The 25,088-nt window shown below is 43.9% G+C and overlaps 1 protein-coding gene across 1 annotated transcript in view; it reads right to left on the bottom strand.

Annotated features, from left to right (window-relative positions):
* LOC110522744 (potassium voltage-gated channel subfamily KQT member 1-like) overlaps window positions 1–25,088 on the bottom strand; it is a 276,958-nt gene that overhangs the window by 76,861 nt on the left and 175,009 nt on the right. Inside the window, exons 15-18 of the mRNA XM_036969009.1 lie at window positions 13,421–13,496; window positions 11,929–12,023; window positions 7,777–7,817; window positions 2,391–2,452 (exon numbers count right to left, since the gene is read on the bottom strand). Coding sequence (XP_036824904.1) covers window positions 2,391–2,452; window positions 7,777–7,817; window positions 11,929–12,023; window positions 13,421–13,496 — 274 coding nt within the window. The remainder of the gene's footprint in view (window positions 1–2,390; window positions 2,453–7,776; window positions 7,818–11,928; window positions 12,024–13,420; window positions 13,497–25,088) is intronic.

Below are 25,088 nucleotides of genomic sequence, written 5' to 3' on the forward strand. Positions count from 1 at the left end.
ATGTGCTATTTAAGTATTTCCCCAGTATGTTTCCTAAAGGAGAAATCCTCCACTTCTATGTCTAAGATAATAAAACAATATAGTAAACACTACATCAATGTCTGCAAAAACTCTACAGTAAATACTATAGTATACTACTGTCCACAAATACACCACAGTATACTACAGTCCACAAAAACCCTACAGTAAATACTACAGTATACTACTGTCCACAAATACACCACAGTATACTACAGTCCACATAAACCCTACAGTAAATACTACAGTATACTACAATCTGCAAAACACAACATTAATTTCTATAGTATATACTATAGTTTTCTTTGACTACAGTATTTATAAACACGTCAAAAAAAGAAACGCACTCTCACTGTCAACTGTGTTTATTTTCAGCAAACTTAACATGTGTAAATATTTGTATGAACATAACAAGATTCAACAACTGAGACATAAACTGAACAAGTTCCACAGACATGTTGTCACGGCCGTTGTCGGAATGAGACCAAGGTGCAGCGTGGTTTCTTTTATTTGTTAAAATGTCGCCAACAAAACAAGAAATAACAAAAACGACAGTGACGCTTACAAAGGCTATAGTGTCCCTAACAAAGACAACTTCCCACACTGAAAGGAGGGAAAATGGGCTACCTAAGTATGATTCCCAATCAGAGAAAACGATAGACAGCTGTCCCTGATTGAGAACCAAAACATATAAACACAAAAAACATAGAAATCAGAACATAGAATGCCCACCCAAATCACACCCTGACCAAACCAAGTAGAGACATAAAAAGGCTCTCTAAGGTCAGGGCGTGACACATGTGACTAACAGAAATGGAATAATGGGTCCCTGAACAAAGGGGGGGGGGTCAAAATCAAAAGTAACAGTCAGTATCTGGTGTGGCCACCAGCTGCATTAAGTACTGCAGTGCATCTCCTCCTCATGGACTGAACCAGATTTGCCAGTTCTTAATGTGAGATGTTACCCCACTATTCCACCAAGGCACCTGCAAGTTCCCAGACATTTCTGGGGGGAATGGCCCTAGCCCTCACCCTCCGATCTAACAGGTCCCAGACGTGCTCAATGAGATTGAGATCCGGGCTCTTCGCTGGCCATGGCAGAACACTGACATTCCTGTCTTGCAGGGAATCACGCACAGAACAAGCAGTATGGCTGGTGGCATTGTCATGCTGGAGGGTCATGTCAGGATAAGCCTGCAGGAAGTGTACCAAATGAGTGAGGAGAATGTCTTCCCTGTAACGCACAGCATTGAGATTGCCTGCAATGACAACAAGCTCAGTCCGATGATGCTGTGACACACCGCCCCAGACCCACCACTTCCAAATCGATTCCGCCCATAGGTGCCCATAGGTGCCCATAGGCGATGTTGTTGCCGGTGATGTCTGGTTAGGACCTGCCTTACAACAGGCCTACAAGCCCAGAGTCCAGCCTCTCTCAGCCTATTGCGGACAGTCTGAGCACTGATGGAGGGATTGTAAGTTCCTGGTGTAACTCTGGCAGTTGTTGTTGCCATCCTGTACTTGTTCTGCAGGTGTGATGTTTGGATGTGCCGATCCTGTGCAGGTGTTGTTACACTTGGTCTGCCACTGCGAGGATGATCAGCTGTCCATCCTGTTTCCCTGTAGCGCTGTCTTAGGCATCTCATAGTACGGACATTGCAATTTATTGCCCTGACCACATCTCCAGTCCTTATGCCTCTTTGCAGCATGCCTAAGGCACGTTTGGTGTTTTTCAGAGTCAATAGAAAAGCCTCTTTAGTGTCCTAAGTTTTTCATAACTGTGACCTTAATTGCCTACCGTCTGTAAGCTGTGTGTCTTAACGACCGTTCCACAGGTGCATGTTCATTAATTGTTTTTGGTTAATTGAACAAGCATGGGAAACAGTGTTTAAACCCTTTACAATGAAGATCTCTGAAGTTATTTGGATTTGAAAAAGGGACATTTCTTTTTTTTCTGAGTTTACTATAGTTAACTGCAAATACTACACTATACCACAGTAAAGGGACTTCAGTCCGCAAAACCACTACATTGAATTCTACAGTTTAGTCTGCAAAAACACTTAGAAAATACTATAGTATTTATTTATGTGGGAATTCATTATGCACGCACACACACACACAAGCACTCACGCACAAAGTTACCTAATGACACACACATGAACGCACACACACACAAGCACATACACACACATACAAAGATCGCAAATCCACACACACACACGCACACACACACACACACACACACACACACACACACACACACACACACACACACACACACACACACACACACACACACACACACACACACACACACACACACATACACACACACACATACAAAGAACAGGGAAGGATAAACCTGTTTTTACCTTGTCCTCCAGGCGGACCAGTCTGGCTCCCACAGTGTAGTATTCTTTATCTACACCTTTCTCTGAAAAACAACACACACATTTCCCTTCTTTCAAACACTGGCCTCACTATTGTGGTGGGTGGTACAATCTCAATCATCATTGGTGGGGGCAACACAAGGCATGCAAAAGATCCTGATCTATTCCTATAGGGTCAATAGCGAGACTTGCTGTAACTTAATTCTCTGAGGTCATTGCTGGTATCAGATGTCACAAGGAGGCCTCGGGGAAGGTAGATAGCAGGAGTGGAGACTAAAGTGGGTCCGTTCAACCATTGTTTCTCTACTACAAGACAATTTACATCTAACTGCCATGAGACAAGACCAATAACCTATTGTACCCAACCGCCCATGGTACTCATTCATTTGCCTAATTGAATCATCTTAAATTACACCCTATTAGTCTGAGGCCCGCACCCAACCCTAACCCGCAAATATAGAAAATGCGCTATGGACTACAGTCAAAGATGGCAGGACAATTTTTTGACAAGGGGTGCAGGATTTTTTGGGGGCCTGACTTAGATATGTTTCTGCTTATAATTTTTGACATTTTGGTAGGCTATTTGTTAGTCAACTTGTCTTTAATTAGATACATGTAGCTTCTCTTCTGTCATTATGTTGCTTTAGAAGACTAAATAAACCCTTGCTCAACAGGATAATGTAATAGATCGATAAAATGAATGCTTCAATCTAGTTACATCTGTACATTTTTCTCTGTCATCTCTCACGGAGCAAATACATTTAGGGACTGGGGAGAAAATACAATAACGCAACAACAACAAAAAAACAGGAATGATTTTCTGTGTAAAATGTCCAAATTACATCAGTTTGACAGGTTATAAGGAAAAAGAAAGCTGTGAAAACAACTCAACCGCAAAATGTTTCTGAGAGGATTTCAGTTCAGGTTCATTTTATGTGGTTGAAATACTATCAGCCTTTATGATGCCTGTATGATGAAGACAGCACTTCTACAGATGATATCTAGCTGAGCATTGCATTCTTTCAAGATGCAGAAATAAATAAATCACATTTCTCCACTCCTGTTCCCAAGTCCAAATTTTGCCTACATTTGGTGTATCATTTTACTGAAAGAAATGCTTAATTATGCAGGAGATAATATAAAGGCTATGTGAGAGGTTACAGTCATTGTCCAGATTTCAGTTTCCATTTAACCCATCTAAACAGGCTACAGTTCACTTGACATGCCATAGGCCTATTTGAAGTTCCGTCTTGTGACTGTCAAATTTGTATAGCGCCTCACAATCACCATACATAACATAGCCAGCACTCTTATCATCCACTTTTACCATTTAACCAAATCTTTCCCAAACATTACTTTTCTGACCCTCCCTTCTCTTTATTTTCAACTCTCCTTTCACAGCTTTTGTCTTATTGAATTAAACTTCTAGAATTCCCTTTTTGCCTCCGTGAATTGACATGAACTTTTTTTGCCAGTTTCCAAAAGCATTACTTTTGGAAACTGGCAGAAAGCGTCCCTAGGAGGGGTGCGTCACTTGAGTGGGTTGAGTCACTGATATGATCTTCCTGTCTGGGTTGCCCCCCCCCCCCCCCCCCTTGGGTTGTGCCGTGGCGGAGATCTTTGTGGGCTATACTCGGCCTTGTCTCAAGATGGTTAGTGGTTGAAGATATCCCTCTAGTGGTGTGGGGGCTGTGGGTGGTGTTATATCCTTCCTGTTTGGCCCTGTCCGGGGGTATCATCGGATGGGGCCACAGTGTCTCCTGACCCCTCCTCTCTCAGCCTCCAGTATTCATGCTGCAGTATTTTATGTGTCGGGGGGCTAGGGTCAGTTTGTTATATCTGGAGTACTTCTCCTGTCTTATCCGGTGTCCTGTGTGAATTTAAGTACGCTCTCTCTAATTCTCTCTTTCTCTCTTTCTTTCTCTCTCTCGGAGGACCTGAGCCCTAGGACCATGCCTCAGGACTACCTGGCATGATGACTCCTTGCTGTCCCCAGTCCACCTGGCCGTGCTGTTGCTCCACTTTCAACTGTTCTGCCTGCGGCTATGGAATCCTGACCTGTTCACCGGACGTGCTACCTGTCCCAGACCTATTATTTGACCATGCTGGTCATTTATGAACATTTGAACATCTTGGCCATGTTCTGTTATAATCTCCACCCGGCACAGCCAGAATAGGACTGGCCACGCCTCATAGCCTGGTTCCTCTCTAGGTTTCTTCCTAGGTTTTGGCCTTTCTGGAGAGTTTTTCCTAGCCAACGTGCTTCAACACCTGCATTGCTTGGTGTTTGGGGTTTTAGGCTGGGTTTCTGTACAGCACTTTGAGATATCAGCTGATGTACGAAGCGCTATATAAATACATTTGATTTGATTGGATTTGATTACTTGGTCACTAGCTCAATCCGCCCGCCATCCACCCACCCCCGCCATCCACCCACACTTCAGCCACACAATATTTAATGGCCCCAAACCCGTCCACCCTACCTTCAGCCACACAATATTTAATGACCCTAAACCCATCTACCCACCCTTCAGTCACACAATATTTAATGACCCTAAACCCATCTACCCACCCTTCAGCCACACAATATTTAATGACCCTAAACCCATCTACCCACCTTTCAGCCACACAATATTTAATGACCCTAAACCCATCTACCCACCTTTCAGCCACACAATATTTAATGACCCTAAACCCATCTACCCACCCTTCAGCCACACAATATTTAATGACCCTAAACCCATCTACCCACCCTTCAGCCACACAATATTTAATGACCCTAAACCCATCCACCCACCCTTCAGCCACACAATATTTAATGACCCTAAACCCATCCACCCACCCTTCAGTCACACAATATTTAATGACCCTAAACCCATCTACCCACCTTTCAGCCACACAATATTTAATTACCCTAAGCCCATCTACCCACCTTTCAGCCACACAATATTTAATGACCCTAAACCCATCTACCCACCCTTCAGCCACACAATATTTAATGACCCTAAACCCATCTACCCACCCTTCAGCCACACAATATTTAATGACCCTAAACCCATCCACCCACCCTTCAGCCACACAATATTTAATGACCCTAAACCCATCCACCCACCCTTCAGCCACACAATATTGAATGACCCTAAACCCATCCACCCACCCTTCAGCCACACAATATTTAATGACCCTAAACCCATCTACCCACCCTTCAGCCACACAATATTTAATGACCCTAAACCCATCTCCCCACCCTTCAGTCACACAATATTTAATGACCCTAAACCCATCTACCCACCCTTCAGCCACACAATATTTAATGACCCTAAACCCATCTACCCACCTTTCAGCCACACAATATTTAATGACCCTAAACCCATCAACCCACCTTTCAGCCACACAATATTTAATGACCCTAAACCCATCTACCCACCCTTCAGCCACACAATATTTAATGACCCTAAACCCATCCACCCACCCTTCAGCCACACAATATTTAATGACCCTAAATCCATCTACCCACCCTTCAGCCACACAATATTTAATGACCCTAAACCCATCCACCCACCCTTCAGCCACACAATATTGAATGACCCTAAACCCATCCACCCACCCTTCAGCCACACAATATTTAATGACCCTAAACCCATCTACCCACCCTTCAGCCACACAATATTTAATGACCCTAAACCCATCTCCCCACCCTTCAGTCACACAATATTTAATGACCCTAAACCCATCTACCCACCCTTCAGCCACACAATATTTAATGACCCTAAACCCATCTACCCACCTTTCAGCCACACAATATTTAATGACCCTAAACCCATCTACCCACCTTTCAGCCACACAATATTTAATGACCCTAAACCCATCTACCCACCCTTCAGCCACACAATATTTAATGACCCTAAACCCATCTCCCCACCCTTCAGTCACACAATATTTAATGACCCTAAACCCATCTACCCACCCTTCAGCCACACAATATTTAATGACCCTAAACCCATCTACCCACCTTTCAGCCACACAATATTTAATGACCCTAAACCCATCTACCCACCTTTCAGCCACACAATATTTAATGACCCTAAACCCATCTACCCACCCTTCAGCCACACAATATTTAATGACCCTAAACCCATCCACCCACCCTTCAGCCACACAATATTTAATGACCCTAAACCCGTCCACCCCGCGGATATAAACGCGGGGACTGCAGTTTCATCATTACATCCCATGTAAAGAAACCCAGAGTACACACACACCAACCCTGTCTTTCTCACACACACACACACACACACACACACACACACACACACACACACACACACACACACACACACACACACACACACACACACACACACACACACACACACACACACACACACACACACACACACACACACACACACACACAACCCCTCCCCCCACTTCCTTACTAAGGGGCCCCTAACACAAATAGGTCTTAGTCATGCAGTGAGTTCCTATAAACATAACAGCAGTAGATCAGTGTAATGGGGCTCCATCCTAGGGCCAGAGCAGACTCAGTCTAAGGCTTTGGACTTGGGGGAAGTGGGCTGTGTGTTGTGTGTTTGGCAGGCTGACTGCGCTAGTTTTATACTGTATGGCTGGTTTGGTTGTTATGGACGTGGAGTTTGTCGTGTAGTATGTGTGTGCGCGCGCGCGTGTGTGTGTGTGTGTGTGTGTGTGTGTGTGTGTGTGTGTGTGTGTGTGTGTGTGTGTGTGTGTGTGTGTGGAGAACACGTGGAAGTGCACTTAGCTTCTCAGCTGGATTCCTAATCCAATACCAGGGCCAATCAAGAAAGTGTTTAACCATGTTAGCTCCCCGTTAGCTTCCTGGGTCAGCCAAGACATGTTAACATCCAGGTGGAGTTGGAGGGGAAGGGAGGAGGAGGAGGAAGAGGAGGTGGAAGAGAGAGATGGAGAAGAGGAGGAAGATGGTGGTACACAGAGCAGGGGGAGGAGGAGGAGAAGAAGCAGAGAAGGAGGAAGAGGTGGAGAAAAAAGGAGAGGAGATGAGGGGGTACGCAGAGGAGGAGAGAAGAGGAGGAGGAGGATGAGGAGGAGAGGGGGAGATGGGTTGGAAGCGTTGTGCATACAAATACTAGTGTGTGTGTGTGTACCCAAACACACAAATCCAAACATACACACTCACAAACTATGTATACACTCTATACACACTACATGTACACACTAAACACACCAGGGATCTCTTGGCAGAATATTTAGTCTATTCTATTCAGCCTTATCATGGTGCCTGGTTGTCTCTGTTTGTGAGATGTATATAACATTAGGGGGCACAGTGAGGAGTGACAAGAGTTCACGAGTATCCTCAAGTGGGTTTTACCTGCCAGAAACATTCCTGGTTTCCCCAACGTATGGTCCAGTCTGGGGACAAGAAGGAGCACAAGACAGACACGTTAGGGAAAACTTTGGACAAAGCTTTGCAGCATTGGTTAGTGTTTTATGTCTGTGACAGAAAAGTGGAAGGAAAGAAATATAGATAAAGCAAGAGAGTGAAAGAAAGAGAGAGACTGACAGAGAGAGAGAGGGGAAGATGGAAAGAAAGAGAGGAAGAAGGAAAGATCGAAAGAGAGAGGAAGTTTACATACACTAAGGTTGGAGTCATTAAATCTTGTTTTTCAACCACTCCACAAATGTCTTGTTAACAAACTAAAGTTTTGGCAAGTCGGTTAGGACATCTACTTTGTGCAAGGCACAAGTCATTTTTCCAACAATTGTTTACAGACAGATTATTTCACTTATAATTCACTGTATCACAATTCCAGTGGGTCAGAAGTTTACATCCACTAAGTTGACTGTGGCTTTAAACAGCTTGGAAAATTCCAGAAAATGATGTCATGGCTTTAGAAGCTTCTGATAGGATAATTGACATAATTTGAGTCAATTGGAGGTGTACCTGTGGATGTATTTCAAGGCCTACCTTTAATCTCACTGCCTCTTTGCTTGACATCATGGGAAAATCAAAAGAAATCAGCCAAGAACTCAGAAAAAAAAGTAAACCTCCACAAGTCTGGTTAATTCTTGAGAGCAATTTCCAAACGCCTGAAGGTACCATGTTCATCTGTACAAACAATAGCATAAACACCATGGGACCACGCAGCCATCATACCGCTCAGGAAGGAGGCACGTTCTGTCTCCTAGAGTTAAACATACTTTGGTGCGAAAAGTGCAAATCAATCCCAGAACAGCAGCAAAGGACCTTATGAAGATGCTGGAGGAAACAGGTAGTATCTATATCCACAGCAAAACAAGTCCTATATTGACATAACCTGAAAGGCCACTCAGCAAGGAAGAAGCCACTGCTCAAAAACAGCCATAAAAAAGCCAGACTACGATTTGCAACTGCACATGGGGACAAAGATCGTACTTTTTGGAGACTTGTCCTCTGGTCTGATGAAACAAAAATAGAACTGTTTGGGCATAATGACCATTGTTATGTTTGGAGGAAAAAGGTGGGGGGGGGGGGCTTGCAAGCAAAAGAACACCATCCCAACCATGCATGGGGGTGGCAGTATCATGTTGTGGGGGTGCTTTGCTGCAGGACGGACTGGTGCACTTCACAAAATAGATGGCATCAAGAGAAAGGAAAATTATGTGGATATATTGAAGCAACATCTCAAGACATCAGTCAGGAAGTTAAAGCTTGGTCACAAATGAGTCTTCCAAATGGATGATGACCCCAAGCATGCTTCCAAAGTTGTGGCAAAATGGCTTAAGGACAACAAAGTCAAGGTATTGGAGTGGCCATCACAAAGCCCTGACCTCAATCCTATAGAAAATTTGTGGGCAGAACTGAAAAAGCCTGTGCAAGCAAGGAGGCCTACAAACCTGACTCAGTTACACCAACTCTTTCAAGAGGAATGGGCCAAAATTCACCAAACTTATTGTGGGAAGCTTGTAGAAGGCTACCCGAAACGGTTGACCCAAGTTAAACAATATAAAGGCAATGCTACCAAATACTAATTGAGTGTATGTAAACTTCTGACCCACTGGGAATTTGATGAAAGAAATAAAAGCTGAAATAAATAATTCTCTCTACTATTATTTTGACATTTCACATTCTTAAAATAAAGTGGTGATACTAACTGACCTAAGACAGTGAGTTTTTACTCTGATTAAATGTCAGGAATTGTGAAAAACTGAGTTTAAATGTATTTGGCTAAGGTGTATGTAAACTTCCGACTTCAACTGTATGATTATTTACATACACGTTAGAATCACATTTGGGTATATCTCTCAGTTTTCTCCTATCACAGCCATTCAACTCTTCAACTGTTTTAAAGTCGTAATTGGCCTAATGGTGAAATCCCTGAGTGGTTTCCTTCCTCTCCGGCAACTGAGTTAGGGAGGATGCCTGTATATTTGTAGTGACTGGGTGTGTTGATACACCATCCAAAGTGTAACTAATAACTTCACCATGCTCAAAGGGATATTCAATGTCTTTTTTTTTACCCATCTACCAATATGTGCCTTTATATGTGAGGCATTGGAAAATCTCCCTGGTCTTTGTGGTTGAATTTTTGTTTGAAATTCACTGCTCGACTGAGGGACCCTACAGATAATTGTATATGTGGGGTACATAGAGGAGGTAGTCATTCAAAAATCATTTTAAACGCTATTATTGCACACAGAGTGAGTTCATGCAGCTTATGTGACTTGTTAAGCAAATCTCTACTCCTGAATTTATGTAGGCTTGCCATAACAAATGGGTTGAATAATTATTGACAAAATGTTCAGCTATTCATTTTTTATTTATTTGTAAACATTTCTTAAAACCTAATTCCGTTTTGACATTATGGGTTATTGTGTGTAGGTCAGTAACACAAAATCTCAATTGAATCCATTTCAAATTCAGGCTGTAAGACAAGAACATGTGGAAAAAGTCAAGGGGTGTGAATACATTCTGAAGGCACTGTATTCACTCTATAACAAGAAGTATGTATATATTCCTGCTTATCACGCCTACACTGACACTTTGTTTACTGTTATTATCATTCCTCCTGCAACCAGTCACTTTCTCCTAATCCCCCTCCTACATGTACTGTACATATCTACCTCAAACTACTCCAGTATCCAGCACATTGTACATTTGGTATTGGTACTGACCCTTTTTGTTATAGTTATACTATTTTGATATTGATTACTACACTGTTGGGTTTTAGGTTTTATTTATTCACAACAAAGAAAAGAAGACAGTACAGATAAAAAAACGTGTAAAAGCAGTGTGCAGGTGAGGTTGGAATCCCAAAAGGGCACTGTTGGGTGGAGCTGGCAAGTTAAGCATTTCACTGTACTTGTGCATGTGACACTACCAACTTGAGAGAGTGTAATGCTTCTTTTTTCTACTTCTTCTTTTTTCAGGGAGTGAATACATTTAATTAATAAATGAACAAAACAAGAAACACAAACAGCGTACCGACAACTGGGGAAGAAACCAAAGGACAATGATAACTGGGGAAGAAACCTAAGGACAATGATAACTGGGGAAGAAACCTAAGGACAATGACAACTGGCGAAGAAACCTAAGGACAATGACAACTGGGGAAGAAACCTAAGGACAATGATAACTGGGGAAGAAACCTAAGGACAATGACAACTGGGGAAGAAACCTAAGGACAATGATAACTGGGGAAGAAACCAAAGGACAATGACAACGGGGGAAGAAACCTAAGGACAATGACAACTGGGGAAGAAACCAAAGGGAGTGACATATAAAGGGCAGGTAATCAAGGAGGTGATGGAGTCCAGGTGTGCGCGTAACTCTAGTGACAGGAGTGCACCCTAACAAGCAGACTGGTGACCTAGGGGGGGGAGGGTGAGCACACATGACAGTCCCCCTTCCCCAATGCGCGGCTCCTGCCGCAGGACGCCGACCAATATGATGATCCCAGGAATCAGGAGCGAACATGTCACCACTGCTAAGGCGCGGGAACCTGTCGATCCGGCTGAGGCGTGGGAGCATGACGACCTAGAGCGTCGGAGAGAGAGCATATGTGACAGTACCCCCTCCCTAGTGCGTTTGTCTCCAGCCACAGGATGTCAACCAAAGAGATGATCTCGGGGATCCAGAGCGGACCGGTCGCCTCCGGCGCAGAAACCTGACGAACTGAACCGGCTGAGGCGTGAGAGCCTGATGAGCCGGCTAAGACCTCCCAGTTGCCCCGGTCGAGGCCCGGGAACCTGTTCAGAGCTGAGGCTTGCCAGGTTGCTCCGGCTCCAACACCTGGACCCGACATCACACCCAACACACAAAAAGAAAAACCACTCCCTGATGCTTCCCTTTGTTGAGTTGTCATTCTGTAACGATGTTGCTGTTTCATGTCGGTGCGCTGTTCGTGTTTCTTGTTTTGTTCATTTATTAATTAAATGTATTCACTCCCTGAACTTGCTTCCCGACTTTCAGAGAGAGAGAGAGAGAGAGAGAGAGAGAGAGAGAGAGAGTAAATTAAAAAAAGAGAGTGAGTCAGTGGCCCACCTCCTCTGTAGCTCCTTAATGCGGACCATCATGGTGAGGTGTCCCTGGTTGTACTGCTCCATCACGTCCCTCACGTCGTACGGTTTCCTCGCTTGCTGTGGAGTATGAATATTGTATTGTAGTAACATGCGCAACACACACAGCACATTGTCACCCATGGAAATCCCTAGGGAAACCCCTAGGCCAACACAGTGCTTTGTTATTGCAGTGTACATTGACGATGAGGAAGCCAAGGGAAGAGTGCTCGTTCAGTGGGGCTTTCACTTGTTGTTTTGCATGAGGATGATGCTATCTTCTGACTAAGGCTGCATCGTCCCTGTGATGGCCCTGTGACGGCCCTAGTTTAGTCTTTACAGAGAAGCTAATCACCTACAAATAATTAAGTAATGAGAAGATGGTTGAACGTGAAGACTGAAGCAATGGCCTGGGTTTGTTGGAGACTGTTGGAGACTACAACCACAGTCAGATCATAAATAGAGTTGTTGATGACTAAAGGCCATGCGAGGTCATTCTGTGGTAGGTGCTTAGTCTTCTGCAGCTGTGCAGTGAGAGACTCTAGCCACAGAGCCTGAGATGAACAGGGTTCCCATGATACTGAGGCTGAACTGACGACAGGACAGACACAGATGTGCAGGTGCAAGTTGCAGTCTCAAACATACACACGTACATTGTTAACGCACGCACTGCGTACATGCGCATGCACGCACGCCTACATAAAACACATACGCATGCCTACATAAAACACATGCGCATGCATGCACGCACGCACGCGCACACAAACACACACACACACACACACCATTTCTGCAGCTGCACAACATGCCCTTGGGCTACCACTCCCCTTCCTGAGTAACCACAACACTCTCCAGAGCCTATTCTCTTTATTCTCCCTACTTCCACTCCCTTCCTCCACCCCTTCTCCCCCACTCTCCTCCTCCCCTCCTCCCCCAGTCAGTCCCCTCTTCCACCCCCCCACTCTCCTCCTCCTCCCCTCCTCCCACAGTCTCCTCTTCCACCCCCCACTATCCGCCTCCTCCCCTCCTCCCACAGTCCCCTCTTCCACCCTCCCACTCTCCGCCTCCTCCCCCAGTCTCCTCTTCCACCCCCCCCACTCTCTGCCTCCTCCCCTCCTCCCCCAGTCTCCTCTTCCACCCCACCACTCTCCTCCTCCCCTCCTCCCCAGTCCCCTCTTCCACCCTCCACTCTCCTCCTCCTCCCCTCCTCCCCCAGTCCCCTCTTCCATCCCCCACTCTCCACCTCCTCCCCGTCTCCTCTTCCACCCCCCACTCTCTGCCTCCTCCCCTCCTCACCCAGTCCCCTCTTCCACCCCCCACTCTACTCCTCCCCTCCTCCCACAGTCCCCTCTTCCATCCCCCCACTCTCCTCCTCCCCTCCTCCCCTCCTCCCCTCCTCCCACAGTCCCCTCTTCCATCCCTTCACTCTCCTCCTCCTACCCTTCTCCTCCACTCCCCTCCTCAACCCTGTATTTTACCTGAAATTTCTGTCTGGCCACAAAGTACTTCATTCTCCGGAGTACTTTGATTGCAGATTTTTGGGCGTGAGACAACCTGAAAGACAGACAGACAAACAAAGTTCAATTGGTTCCACTGCAGAGAGGAGAGCTGGTAAGTAAGCATTTTATTGTACTTTCAAGACGCTGTATCCTGTGCATACACTGTAGATTGTGGGGAGAAATCAAATTGGGAAAAAAATCATAAATATATACAGTGGGGCAAAAAAGTATTTAGTCAGACACCAATTGTGCAAGTTCTCCCACTTAAAACGATGAGAGAGGCCTGTAATTTTCATCATAGGTACACTTCAACAATGACAGACAAAATGAGAAAACAAAATCCAGAAAATCACATTGTAGGATTTTTAATGAATTTATTTGCAAATTATGGTGGAAAGTAAGTATTTGGTCACCTACAAACAAGCAAGATTTCTGGCTCTCACAGACCTGTAACTTCTTCTTTAAGAGGCTCCTCTGTCCTCCACTCGTTACCTGTATTAATGGCACCTGTTTGAACTTGTTATCAGTATAAAATACACCTGTCCACAACCTCAAACAGTCACACTCCAAACTCCACTATGGTCAAGACCAAAGAGCTGTCAAAGGACACCAGAAACAAAATTGTAGACCTGACCAGGCTGGGAAGACTGAATCTGCAATAGGTAAGCAGCTTGGTTTGAAGAAATCAACTGTGGGAGCAATTATTAGGAAATGGAAGACATACAAGACCACTGATAATCTCCCTCGATCTGGGGCCTCACCCAAGATCTCACCCCGTGGGGTCAAAATGATCACAATTTGATCACAATTTGAGCAAAAATCCCAGATCCACACGGGTGGACCTAGTGAATGATCTGCAGAGAGCTGGGACCAAAGTAACAAAGCCTACCATCAGTAACACACTTTGCCGCCAGGGACTCAAATCCTGCAGTGCCAGACGTGTCCCCCTGCTTAAGCTAGTACATGTCCAGGCCCGTCTGAAGTTTGCTAGAGAGCATTTGGATGATCCAGAAGAAGATTGTGAGAATTGTGATTCATATGGTCAGATGAAACCAAAATAGAACTTTTTGGTAAAAACTCAACTCGTCGTGTTAGGTGGACAAAGAATGCTGAGTTGCATCCAAAGAACACCATACCTACTGTGAAGCATGGGGGTGGAAACATCAAGCTTTGGGGCTGTTTTTCTGCAAAGGGACCAGGACGACTGATCCGTGTAAAGGAAAGAATGAATGGGGCCATGTATCTTGAGATTTTGAGTGAAAACCTCCTTCCATCAGCAAGGGCATTAAAGATGAAACGTGGCTGGGTCTTTCAGCATGACAATGATCCCAAACACACCGCCTGGGCAACGAAGGAGTGGCTTCGTAAGAAGCATTTCAAGGTCCTGGAGTGGCCTAGCCAGTCTCCAGATCTCAACCCCATAGAAAATCTTTGGAGGGAGTTGAAAGTCCGTGTTGCCCAGCAACAGCCCCAAAACATCACTGCTCTAGAGGAGATCTGCATGGAGGAATGGATCAAAATACCAGCAACAGTGTGTGAAAACCTTCATTTAAATTCATTAAAATCCTACAATGTCATTTCCTGGTTTTTCTTCCTCATTTTGTCTGTCATAGTTGAAGTGTACCTATGATGAAAATTACAGGCCTCACTCATCTTTTTAAGTGGAAGAACATGCACAATTGATGGCTGACTAAATACTTTTTTGCCCAACTGTACTTAATAAAATGCAAGTCGTTTAAATGATTTGTTAATTACATTTTACTAAAAAAGTTAGGAATAAATACAAATCAATATGTTGCTTAAAAATGTATATTTTATGAGGATAATCAGAGAGGAATGTTTTATTTAATTTACTAAATTTGTATAATATTTTAATAAGTTCTTGGAACAACTTGCCACCTGGCTCTGTTTTTAGAGGTTTGTGGGTAATTCAACATTTGCAGACTTTGATTCTTTACACAATGTTGTATACATGTTTGGAGAAAAATAATTATATGTCTTACCCTGGAAGTTACATCTACTCAATAATATTGTGTGTAAATTGTTGCCTTAACTTTTTAAAAGTCAAATAAACACCTCAGTGTATGACAAATCAATTTGATGTCATTTGTTCCAGCCCACAAGGGGTTAAGCCTGCAGATGTTTCCCCATCTCAGTTGTATTCCTTATCAATGCAACCCGACTTGTTTTCTGCTCTGAAAACAGAACATTTGTACTTGCATGCTTCCAGCCATTCTAATTGGCTTGTAGACCTACTACATTCCTACCATGCAATGGCAAAACACATGTGGCCCTGAGGGCTAGGAGAGTCCCCCTCCCTCCCTCCCTACCTACCACACGCACAAACACACACACACACACACACACACACACACACACACACACACACACACACACACACACACACAAACCACACGATCCACCCTGTGGAACTAAACAGGTTTATCATACAACTCATGGCTGTTGAACTCTGATGCACTTGTAATAAACAGTGTTCCTCTGTGAATTTCACCATATTAATAAAAACTGTGAATTAGTGTCCCTCTGTGAGTCTGGGGAGAACAAAACACAGCTTGTGTAATCTGAGTCACACACACACACAAACACACACACACACGGAAAACACACACACACACTCGCTCAACTCGCCTCATCTGTGTCAACAACCACCGCCACTAAACTAAACACCATAACAGCACACACTGAATATTAGCTATACAGGCACAGACACACGTCTTCCATCACACAAGGGTTTTGCACGGTGTGTTGGTGTTCGCTTGGTTTCCCTGTTTAAGCTGAAAAGCATTACAAGATGTACACAGAATTGGTTTAAAAACAAAAATATGTTGTTGTGAGCCAAATGTGATGGTTGGGATGAAAGGGAACTACTTGGGCGGGTGTTTATGTGCGGTTCTACTGCTGACCACTTACAGGGTTCATGGGGGTCATGGCTAGGGGATGACTACAGGGCAGTAGAGGAGGTGGGAACCTGCTAGCTAAATCTGCAAATAGGCCCTTGGTGTCTATTCTAAAACCTGTCTGATTATTTTGGTACATGTATAGAATGTGCCCTTTCCTTTTACAGTTTACCATTCATGTGGTGTGTTCATATTTCTATTTTCTGTTATTATATTATCGTACTATGTTGTCTCTGTACTGTAGGTACTGTGTGCTAGAACTGTAGCGTGACTGTGAGTAATGCTCATTCAGTGCAAACCCATGTTCATGTTATTTCCAGCCGGGTATCTCTGTCTGTTGCTTCTCTATGACACTAGCTTTGCTGACAGATCAAAGAGAAAGAAATCAATTGAATGTGGATGTTTTTTTCTATCTTAAGAACGGGAACTAAAATATCTGCTTTTACTTCATGCGTTTTAAACCGTGTGACCCTTCGCCTTCGGCAGTATCTTTCACATGAAAGGGGTCGGTAAGCCGCAGGATGCCGTTAGGAGTGTTTCTTGAGAGATGCCGGATTAAAGCTGAGCAATGCCACCGGATTCTTGAACAATCGACAACATTCTTAAGGAATTCGGAGAGGGGACTCACATCGTAAAATACCACAGATATGAGTGATGGGCACAGGAACAAACGAGAGACAGAGGACAGAGTTGCATCCATCCAGAGATAACGGCACAACACAGTCTGTAAAGTCACAAAGTCTGGGGGTTTAAAAGAATGTGGTCCCAAATCCCAAAAACATCCTCCCATAACTAGAGTGCTAGAGAGAGAAAATGCATATGTGTGTGTGAGTGAGTGAGTGAGTGAGTGAGTGAGTGAGTGAGTGAGTGAGCGAGTGAGTGTGTGTGTGTGTGTGTGTGTGTGTGTGGTGTGGCACTCTTTGCCGGGCTCTGAGTGTGACTGTGGTGAGAGATAAGGTCTTCTCCTCTGAAGTACTCCACAGCAAACTAATCACTCCATTCTGAAGGCAGCAGGCAGCAGCCCTTTGTAGGGGGAAAGGAAGGGGTTGGAGGGGTGTATGGGCAGGGGCAGACTTAGTGATTTGGAGGCCCCAGGCAGAGGCCAGTCTCAGGCCCCCTCCCCACTCATGTTTATTTAACACAATCATAGCTACTGAATGAAGAGCTGCTCAGAGCCGGCTCATTAAATCAGGATTCCTATTTGACTCAGCTGTGCCTCCTTGCCCGTCCCACATTTCCCCATCTCCCAGCCCTTCTAATGTGACTAGCCCCTATGCGTCACCCTCTTTTCCCCTGTCCTGCTACACAGTTTCTCCCTGCAGAACGTCACTGAGTGGAGGTGCTAAAGGAGCTCCTTAATCTTGACCCCCAAAAGCCATCTGGGTCAGATGGTTAAAATCCTTTCTTCTTTAAGGTGGCTGCCTCTATCATCACCAAGCCTATCTCTGACCTTTATAACCTGTCTCTCCTCTCTGGGGAGGTTCCCAGTGCTTGGAAGGCAGCCAAGGGGGAGATCAAGCTGATCCTAAATATTATAGGCCAATTTCCATCTTGCCCTGTTCATCAAAAGTGTTGGAAAAACTGGTCAATAATAAACTGACTGGCTTTCTTGATGTCTATAGCATTCTCTCTGGTATGCAATCTGATATCCATTCAGGTTATGTGTCACTGCAGCCTTAAAGGTCCTAAATTTTGTCACCATTGACCTTGATTATAAGCAATGTTGTGCTACTATTTTTATTGACTTCGCTAAAGCTTTTGATATGGTAGACCATTCTATTCTTGTGGGTCGGCTAAGGAGTATTGGTGTCTCTGAGGGGTCTTTGGCCTGGTTTGCTAACTACCGCTCTCAAAGAGTATAGTGTACTGGATCGAGCTGAAAAAAACACTCAAACTGGACAGCTTAATCTCCATCTCTACATTTAAAGACTCAATCATGGACACTCTTACTGACACTTGTGGCTGCTTCGAGTGATGTATTGTTGTCTCTACCTTTTCTCCCTTTGTGCTGTTGTCTGTGCCCAACAATGTTTGTACCAGGTTTGTGCTGCTACCATGTTGTGCTACTGCCACAGCCACTGCCATGGCCCCATCCTGCCTGGTGTCAATGGTACAGGCTAGTGGCGGAGTGTAATGGTGTGTGGAATGATTTCCTAGCAACGTTTGAATGCCACACCTTGTAGAATCCATGCCTCAAAGAATTATGGAGGCAAAGGGGAGTCCAACCTGGAACAATCCCAAAAAAATGTTTTTATACTGTCGCAAAGCTAACTAAAAAGCAGCATTCCCAAGAGAGGATGGCTTTCACTTCAGCAGTGATGAATTCATTAACTTCTTTGATGAAAACATAATGATCATTAGAAAGCAAATTACGGACTCCTCCTTGAATCTGTGTATTTCTCCAAAACTCAGTTGTCCTGAGTCTGCACAGCACTGCCATGACCTAGGATCAATGAAAACACTCAAGTTGTTTAATTCTATATCTCTTGACACATTCATAAAAATAGTAATGGCCTCTAAACCTTCAAGCTGCATACTGGACCCAATTCCAACTAAATTACTGAAAGAGCTGCTTCCTGTGCTTTGCCCACCTATGTTGAACATAATAAACGGCTCCCTATCCACCAGATGTGTACCAAACTCACTAAAAGTGGCAGTAATAAAGCCTCTCTTGAAAAAGCCAAACCTTGACCCAGAAAATGTTAAAAAACTATTGGCATATATCAAATCTCCTTTTCCTCTCAATTTTGGGGGGAAAAAGCTGTTGCGCAACAACTCATTGTCTTCCTGAAGACAAACAAGGTATATGAAAAGCTTTAGACTGGTTTTAGACCCCATCATAGCACTGAGACTGCACTCGTGAAGGTGGTAAATTACCTTTTAATGGTGTCACACCAAGGCTCTACAACTGTCCTCCTAGACCTTAGTGCAGCTTTTGACACCATCAATCACCACATTCTTTTGGAGAGATTGGAAACCCTAATTGGTCTACACGGACAAGTTCTGGCCTGATTTAGATCTTATCTGTCGGAAAGATATCAGTTTGTCTCTGTGGATGGTTTGTTTTTCGACAAATCAATTGTAAGTTTCGGTGTTCCTCAAGGTTGAGTTTTAGGACCACTATTGTTTTCACTATATATTTTACCTCTTGGTTATGTCATTTGGAAACATAATGTTAATTTTCACTGCTATGCGGACAATACACAGCTGTACATTTGGATGAAACATGGTGAAGCCTGAAAAATGTGCCCTTTCTGGAAGCCTGTGTCTCAGACATAAGGAAGTGGATGGACAAAACAGAGATTCAGTTCTAATGTAGGTGCCAAGAAACAATGAGATCTTCTGTTGGATCTGACAATTAATCTTAATCTCAAATAAAACAGTGAAGGACCTCGGCAATACTCTGGATCCTGATCTCTCTTTTGACAACATATCAAGAATATTTCAAGGACAGATTTTTTCCATCTTCGTAAGATTGCAAAAATCTTAAACTTTTGGTCCAAAAATTATGCAGAAAAGCTAATCCATTCTTTTGTCACTTCTAGATTAGACTACTGCAATACTCTACTTTCCGGCTACCCGGATAAAGTACTAAATAAACTTCAGTTAGCGCCAAACACGGCTGCTAGAATCTTGACAAGAATCAAGAAAATCTATCATATTACTCCAGTGCTAGCCTCTCTATCCTGACATGTTAAGGCTAGGGCTGAGTTCAAGGTTTAACTGCTAAACCTACAAAGCATTACATGGGCTTGCTCCTACCTCTCTCTCCGATTTGGTCCTGCTGTACATACCTGCACATATGCTACGGTCGCAAGATGCAGGCCTCATTATTGTCCCTAGAATTTATAAGCAAACAGCTGGAGGCAGGGCTTTCTCCTATAGAGCTCCATTTTTAAAGAATGGTCTGCCTATCCAAGTGAGAGACGCAGACACTGTCTTGAACTTTTAGTCTTTATTGAAGACTCATTTCTTCAGTAGGTCCTATGATTGAGTGTAGTCTGGCCCAGGGGTGTGAAGGTGAACGGAAAGGCACTGGAGCGACGAACCACCCTTGCTGTCTCTGCCTGGTCGGTTCCCCTCTCTCCACTAGGATTCTCTGCCTCTGACCTTATTACGGGGGCTGAGTCACTGGCTTACTAGTACTCTTCCATGACGTCCCTAGGAGGGGGGCGTCATTTGAGTGGGTTGAGTCACTGACGTGACCCTCCTGTCTGGGTTGGCGCCCCCTCGGGTTTGTGCCATGGGGGAGATCTTCGCATTATCAGCAACCATCACTCCTGTGTTCCAATGGCACGTTGTGTTAGCTAATCCAGGTTTATAATTTAAAAAGGCTAATTAATCATTAGAAAACCCTTTTGCAATTATGTTAGCACAGCTGAAAACGGTTGTCATGATTACAGAAGCAATAAAACTGACCTACTTTAGACTAGTTGAGCATCTGGAGCATCAGCATTTGTGGGTTCGATTACAGGCTCAAAATGGCCAGAAACAAATAACTTTCTTCTGAAACTTGTCAGCCTATTCTTGTTCTGAGAAATTAAGGCTATTCCATGCAAGAAATTGCCAAGAAACTGAAGATCTGTGTACTACTCCCTTCACGGAACAGCGCAAACCGGTTCTAACCCGAATAGAATGAGGAGTGGGAGGCCCCGGTGCACAACTGAGTAATAGGACAAGTACATTAGAGTGTCTAGTTTGAGAAACAGACGCATCACAAGTCCTCAACTGGCAGCTTCATTAAATAGTACCCACAAAACACCAGTCTCAACATCAACAGTGAAGAGGCGACTCCGGGATGCTGGCGCAACCTTCACTGGGGACGTGGGAAGCATGTTCCCCCCCACATTCTGAAATTGCATTCTTGCATTCCTAAGTTTTATTATTGGAATGTCGGACGCCTCCGAGTATGTCGGGTAGGCTGTTTGGAGTGTTTATCTGACTAAAATATATACAGTACCAGTCCAAAGTTTTTATTTTACACTTTTTAATTTGTACTATTTTCCCCAATATATAATAGTGAAGACATCAAAACTATGAAATAACACATATGGAATCATGTAATAACCAAAAAGGTGTATAACAAATCAAAAAGTAGCCACCGTTTGCCTTGATGGCAGCTTTGAACACTCTTGGCATTCTCTCAACCAGCTTCACTTGGAATGCTTTTCCAACAGTCTTGAAGGAGTTCCAACCTATGCTGAGCACTTGTTGGCTGCTTTACCTTCACACGGCGGTCCAACTCATCACAAACCATCTTAATTGGGTTGAGGTCAGGTGATTGTGGAGGCCAGGTCATCTGATGCAGTATTACTCTCCTTCTTGGTCAAATAGCCCAAACACAGCCCGGAGGTGTATTGGGTCATTGTCCTGTTGAAAAACAAATGATAGTCCCACTAAGTTCAAACCAGATGGGATGGCTGCAGAATGCTGCGGTAGCCTTGCTGGTTAAGTGTGCCTTGAATTCTAAATAAATCACAGACAGTGTCACCAGTAAAGCACCCCTACATCATCACATCTCCTCCTCCATGCTTCACGGTGGGAACTACACATGAAGAGATCATCCATTTACCTACTCTGCATCTCACAAAGACACTGTGGTTGGAACCAAAAATCTCAAATTTGGACTCATCAGACCAAAGGACAGATTTCCACGGATCGAAAGTCCATTGCTCGTGTTTATTGGTCCTCTTCTTCTTAATGATGTCCTTTACTAGTGGTTTTCTTTGCAGCAATTCGACCACGAAGGCCTGATTCATGCAGTCTCCTCTGAACAGTTGATGTTGAGATGTGTCTGTTACTTGAACTCCATGAACCATTTATTTGGGGGCTGGTAACTCTAATATTTCTGGGTCTTTCTTTCCTGTGGCGGTCCTCATGAGAGCCGGTTTCATCATAGCACATGATGGTTCTTGACATCATTTGAGTCAACTGGAGGTGTACCTGTGGATGTATTTCAAGGCCTACCTTCAAACTCAGTGCCTCTTTGGTTGACATCATGGGATAATCTAAATAAATCACGCAGCCGTCATACCGCTCAGGAAGGAGACGCATTCTGTCTCCTAGAGATGAAAATACTTTGGTGCAAAAAGTGCAAATCAATCCTTTTCTGCAAATCAACAGAAAAGGACATTGTGAAGATGCAGGAGGAAACAGGTATAAAAGTATCTATATCCACACTAAAACAAGTCCTATATCAACATAACCTAAAAGGCCTCGGTGCTCAGGTGCTCAGCAAGGAAGAAGCCACTGCTCCAAAACTGCCATAAAAAAAGCCAGGCTACGGTTTGCAACTGCACATGGGGACAAAGATCGTACTTTTTGGAGAAATGTCCTCTGGTCTGATGAAACAAAAATAGAACTGTTTGGCCATAATGACCATTGTTATGTTAGGAGGAAAAAGGGGGGGCTTGCAAGCCGAAGAAATAAAAGCTCAAATAAATCATTATCTCTACTATTATTCTGACATTTCACATTCTTAACTGACCTAAGACAAGGAGTTTTACTTGGATTAAATGTCAGGAATTGTGAAAAACAGAGTTTAAATGTATTTGGCTAAGGTGTATGTAAACTTCCGACTTCAACTGTATAATTTTTTTTTTATGGCTTTCTCAACCATTCTAGCACAGATACAAACTCCAACCATGTTCATATGGCTAATAAGAAAATATTTAATTTGCATCACAAAGGGAGTGAAATGCATCAGAAAGTAGTGGAAAGATTGGGAAAACACCAGGAAATATCATCAGGTAATAACTGTGTGTGTTGAAAAAAAGATCTGCCTTGTTTTCAATTGTGGTTCCGTCACAGTCTGTTCTAACGTGTCCTGCGGCTTGTGAGCGTCATAGAGGGAAATAGAAGACACACAAGTGTTCCTGAAAGTCTTAGTCTAATAGACCCAATCGTTCAAAAGCTACAACCAAGTATGGAGAAAGAAAACTGAAACTGCTCTATTTGTCAAAACCAGAGACGGTCACAACCGCTAAATATCGCACACTGGAGTAGGGCCTCGAGCAGAGGAAAAAGGCAAGAAAACATAGAAATGAGATATTATTAAACAAAATTATGCCAAGTTCCCAAGGCCCCTAGTGATGTGAGGCCCCAGGCAATTGCCTGAGTTGCCTAATGGTAAGTCTGCCACTGTGTATGGGGGGATGTATGCGGAGAGAATTCTTGTTGTGACTGCTGCATCCTGGCCCTATAGCTGGCTAGCTGGTGCTCTGTGAAGAAGCACACACTCCCGCTTTTGTGGAGTCAACCAGACGATTTGAAGACTTCATTATAGGGTAGGGACAACCAGTCAGTCTGAAGACTTCATTAGAGGGTATGGACAACAAGTCAGTCTGAAGAATTCATTACAGGGTAGGCACAACAAGTCAGTCTGAAGACTTCATTAGAGGGTAGGGACAACAAGTCAGTCTGAAGAATTCCTTACAGGGTAGGGACAACAAGTCAGTCTGAAGACTTCATTACAGGGTAGGGACAACAAGTCAGTCTGAAGACTTCATTAGAGGGTAAGGACAACAAGTCAGTCTGAAGACTTCATTACAGGGTAGGGACAACAAGTCAGTCTGAAGACTTCATTATAGGGTAGGGACAACAAGTCAGTCTGAAGACTTCATTACAGGGTAGGGACAACAAGTCAGTCTGAAGACTTCATTACAGGGTAGGGACAACAAGTCAGTCTGAAGACTTCATTATAGGGTAGGGACAACAAGTCAGTCTGAAGACTTCATTACAGGGTAGGGACAACAAGTCAGTCTGAAGACTTCATTACAGGGTAGGGACAACAAGTCAGTCTGAAGACTTCATTACAGGGTAGGGACAACAAGTCAGTCTGAAGACTTAATTAGAGGGTAGGGACAACAGGTCAGTCTGAAGACTTCATTAGAGGGTAGGTACAACAAACCGGTCTTAAGACTTCATTAGAGGGTAGGGAAAACAGGTCAGTCTGAAGACTTCATTAGAGGGTAGGGACAACAAACCGGTCTTAAGACTTCATTACAGGGTAGGGACAACAAGTCAGTCTGAAGACTTCATTATAGGGTAGGGACATTACAGGGTAGGGACAACAAGTCAGTCTGAAGACTTCATTATAGGGTAGGGACAACAAGTCAGTCTGAAGTCTTCATTACAGGGTAGGGACAACAAGTCAGTCTGAAGACTTCATTACAGGGTAAGGACAGGAAAATGGTCTGAAGACTTCATTACAGGGTAGGGACAACAAGTCAGTCTGAAGACTTCATTAGAGGGTAGGGACAACAAGTCAGTCTGAAGACTTCATTACAGGGTAGGGACAACAAGTCAGTCTGAAGACTTCATTACAGGGTAGGGACAACAAGTCAGTCTGAAGACTTCATTATAGGGTAGGGACAACAAGTCAGTCTGAAGACTTCATTACAGGGTAGGGACAACAAGTCAGTCTGAAGACTTCATTACAGGGTAGGGACAACAAGTCAGTCTGAAGACTTCATTACAGGGTAGGGACAACAAGTCAGTCTGAAGACTTAATTAGAGGGTAGGGACAACAGGTCAGTCTGAAGACTTCATTAGAGGGTAGGTACAACAAACCGGTCTTAAGACTTCATTAGAGGGTAGGGAAAACAGGTCAGTCTGAAGACTTCATTAGAGGGTAGGGACAACAAGTCAGTCTGAAGACTTCATTATAGGGTAGGGACATTACAGGGTAGGGACAACAAGTCAGTCTGAAGACTTCATTATAGGGTAGG

This window comes from Oncorhynchus mykiss, chromosome 30, assembly GCF_013265735.2.
Source record: "Oncorhynchus mykiss isolate Arlee chromosome 30, USDA_OmykA_1.1, whole genome shotgun sequence".
Classification (NCBI taxonomy): Eukaryota; Metazoa; Chordata; class Actinopteri; order Salmoniformes; family Salmonidae; genus Oncorhynchus; species Oncorhynchus mykiss.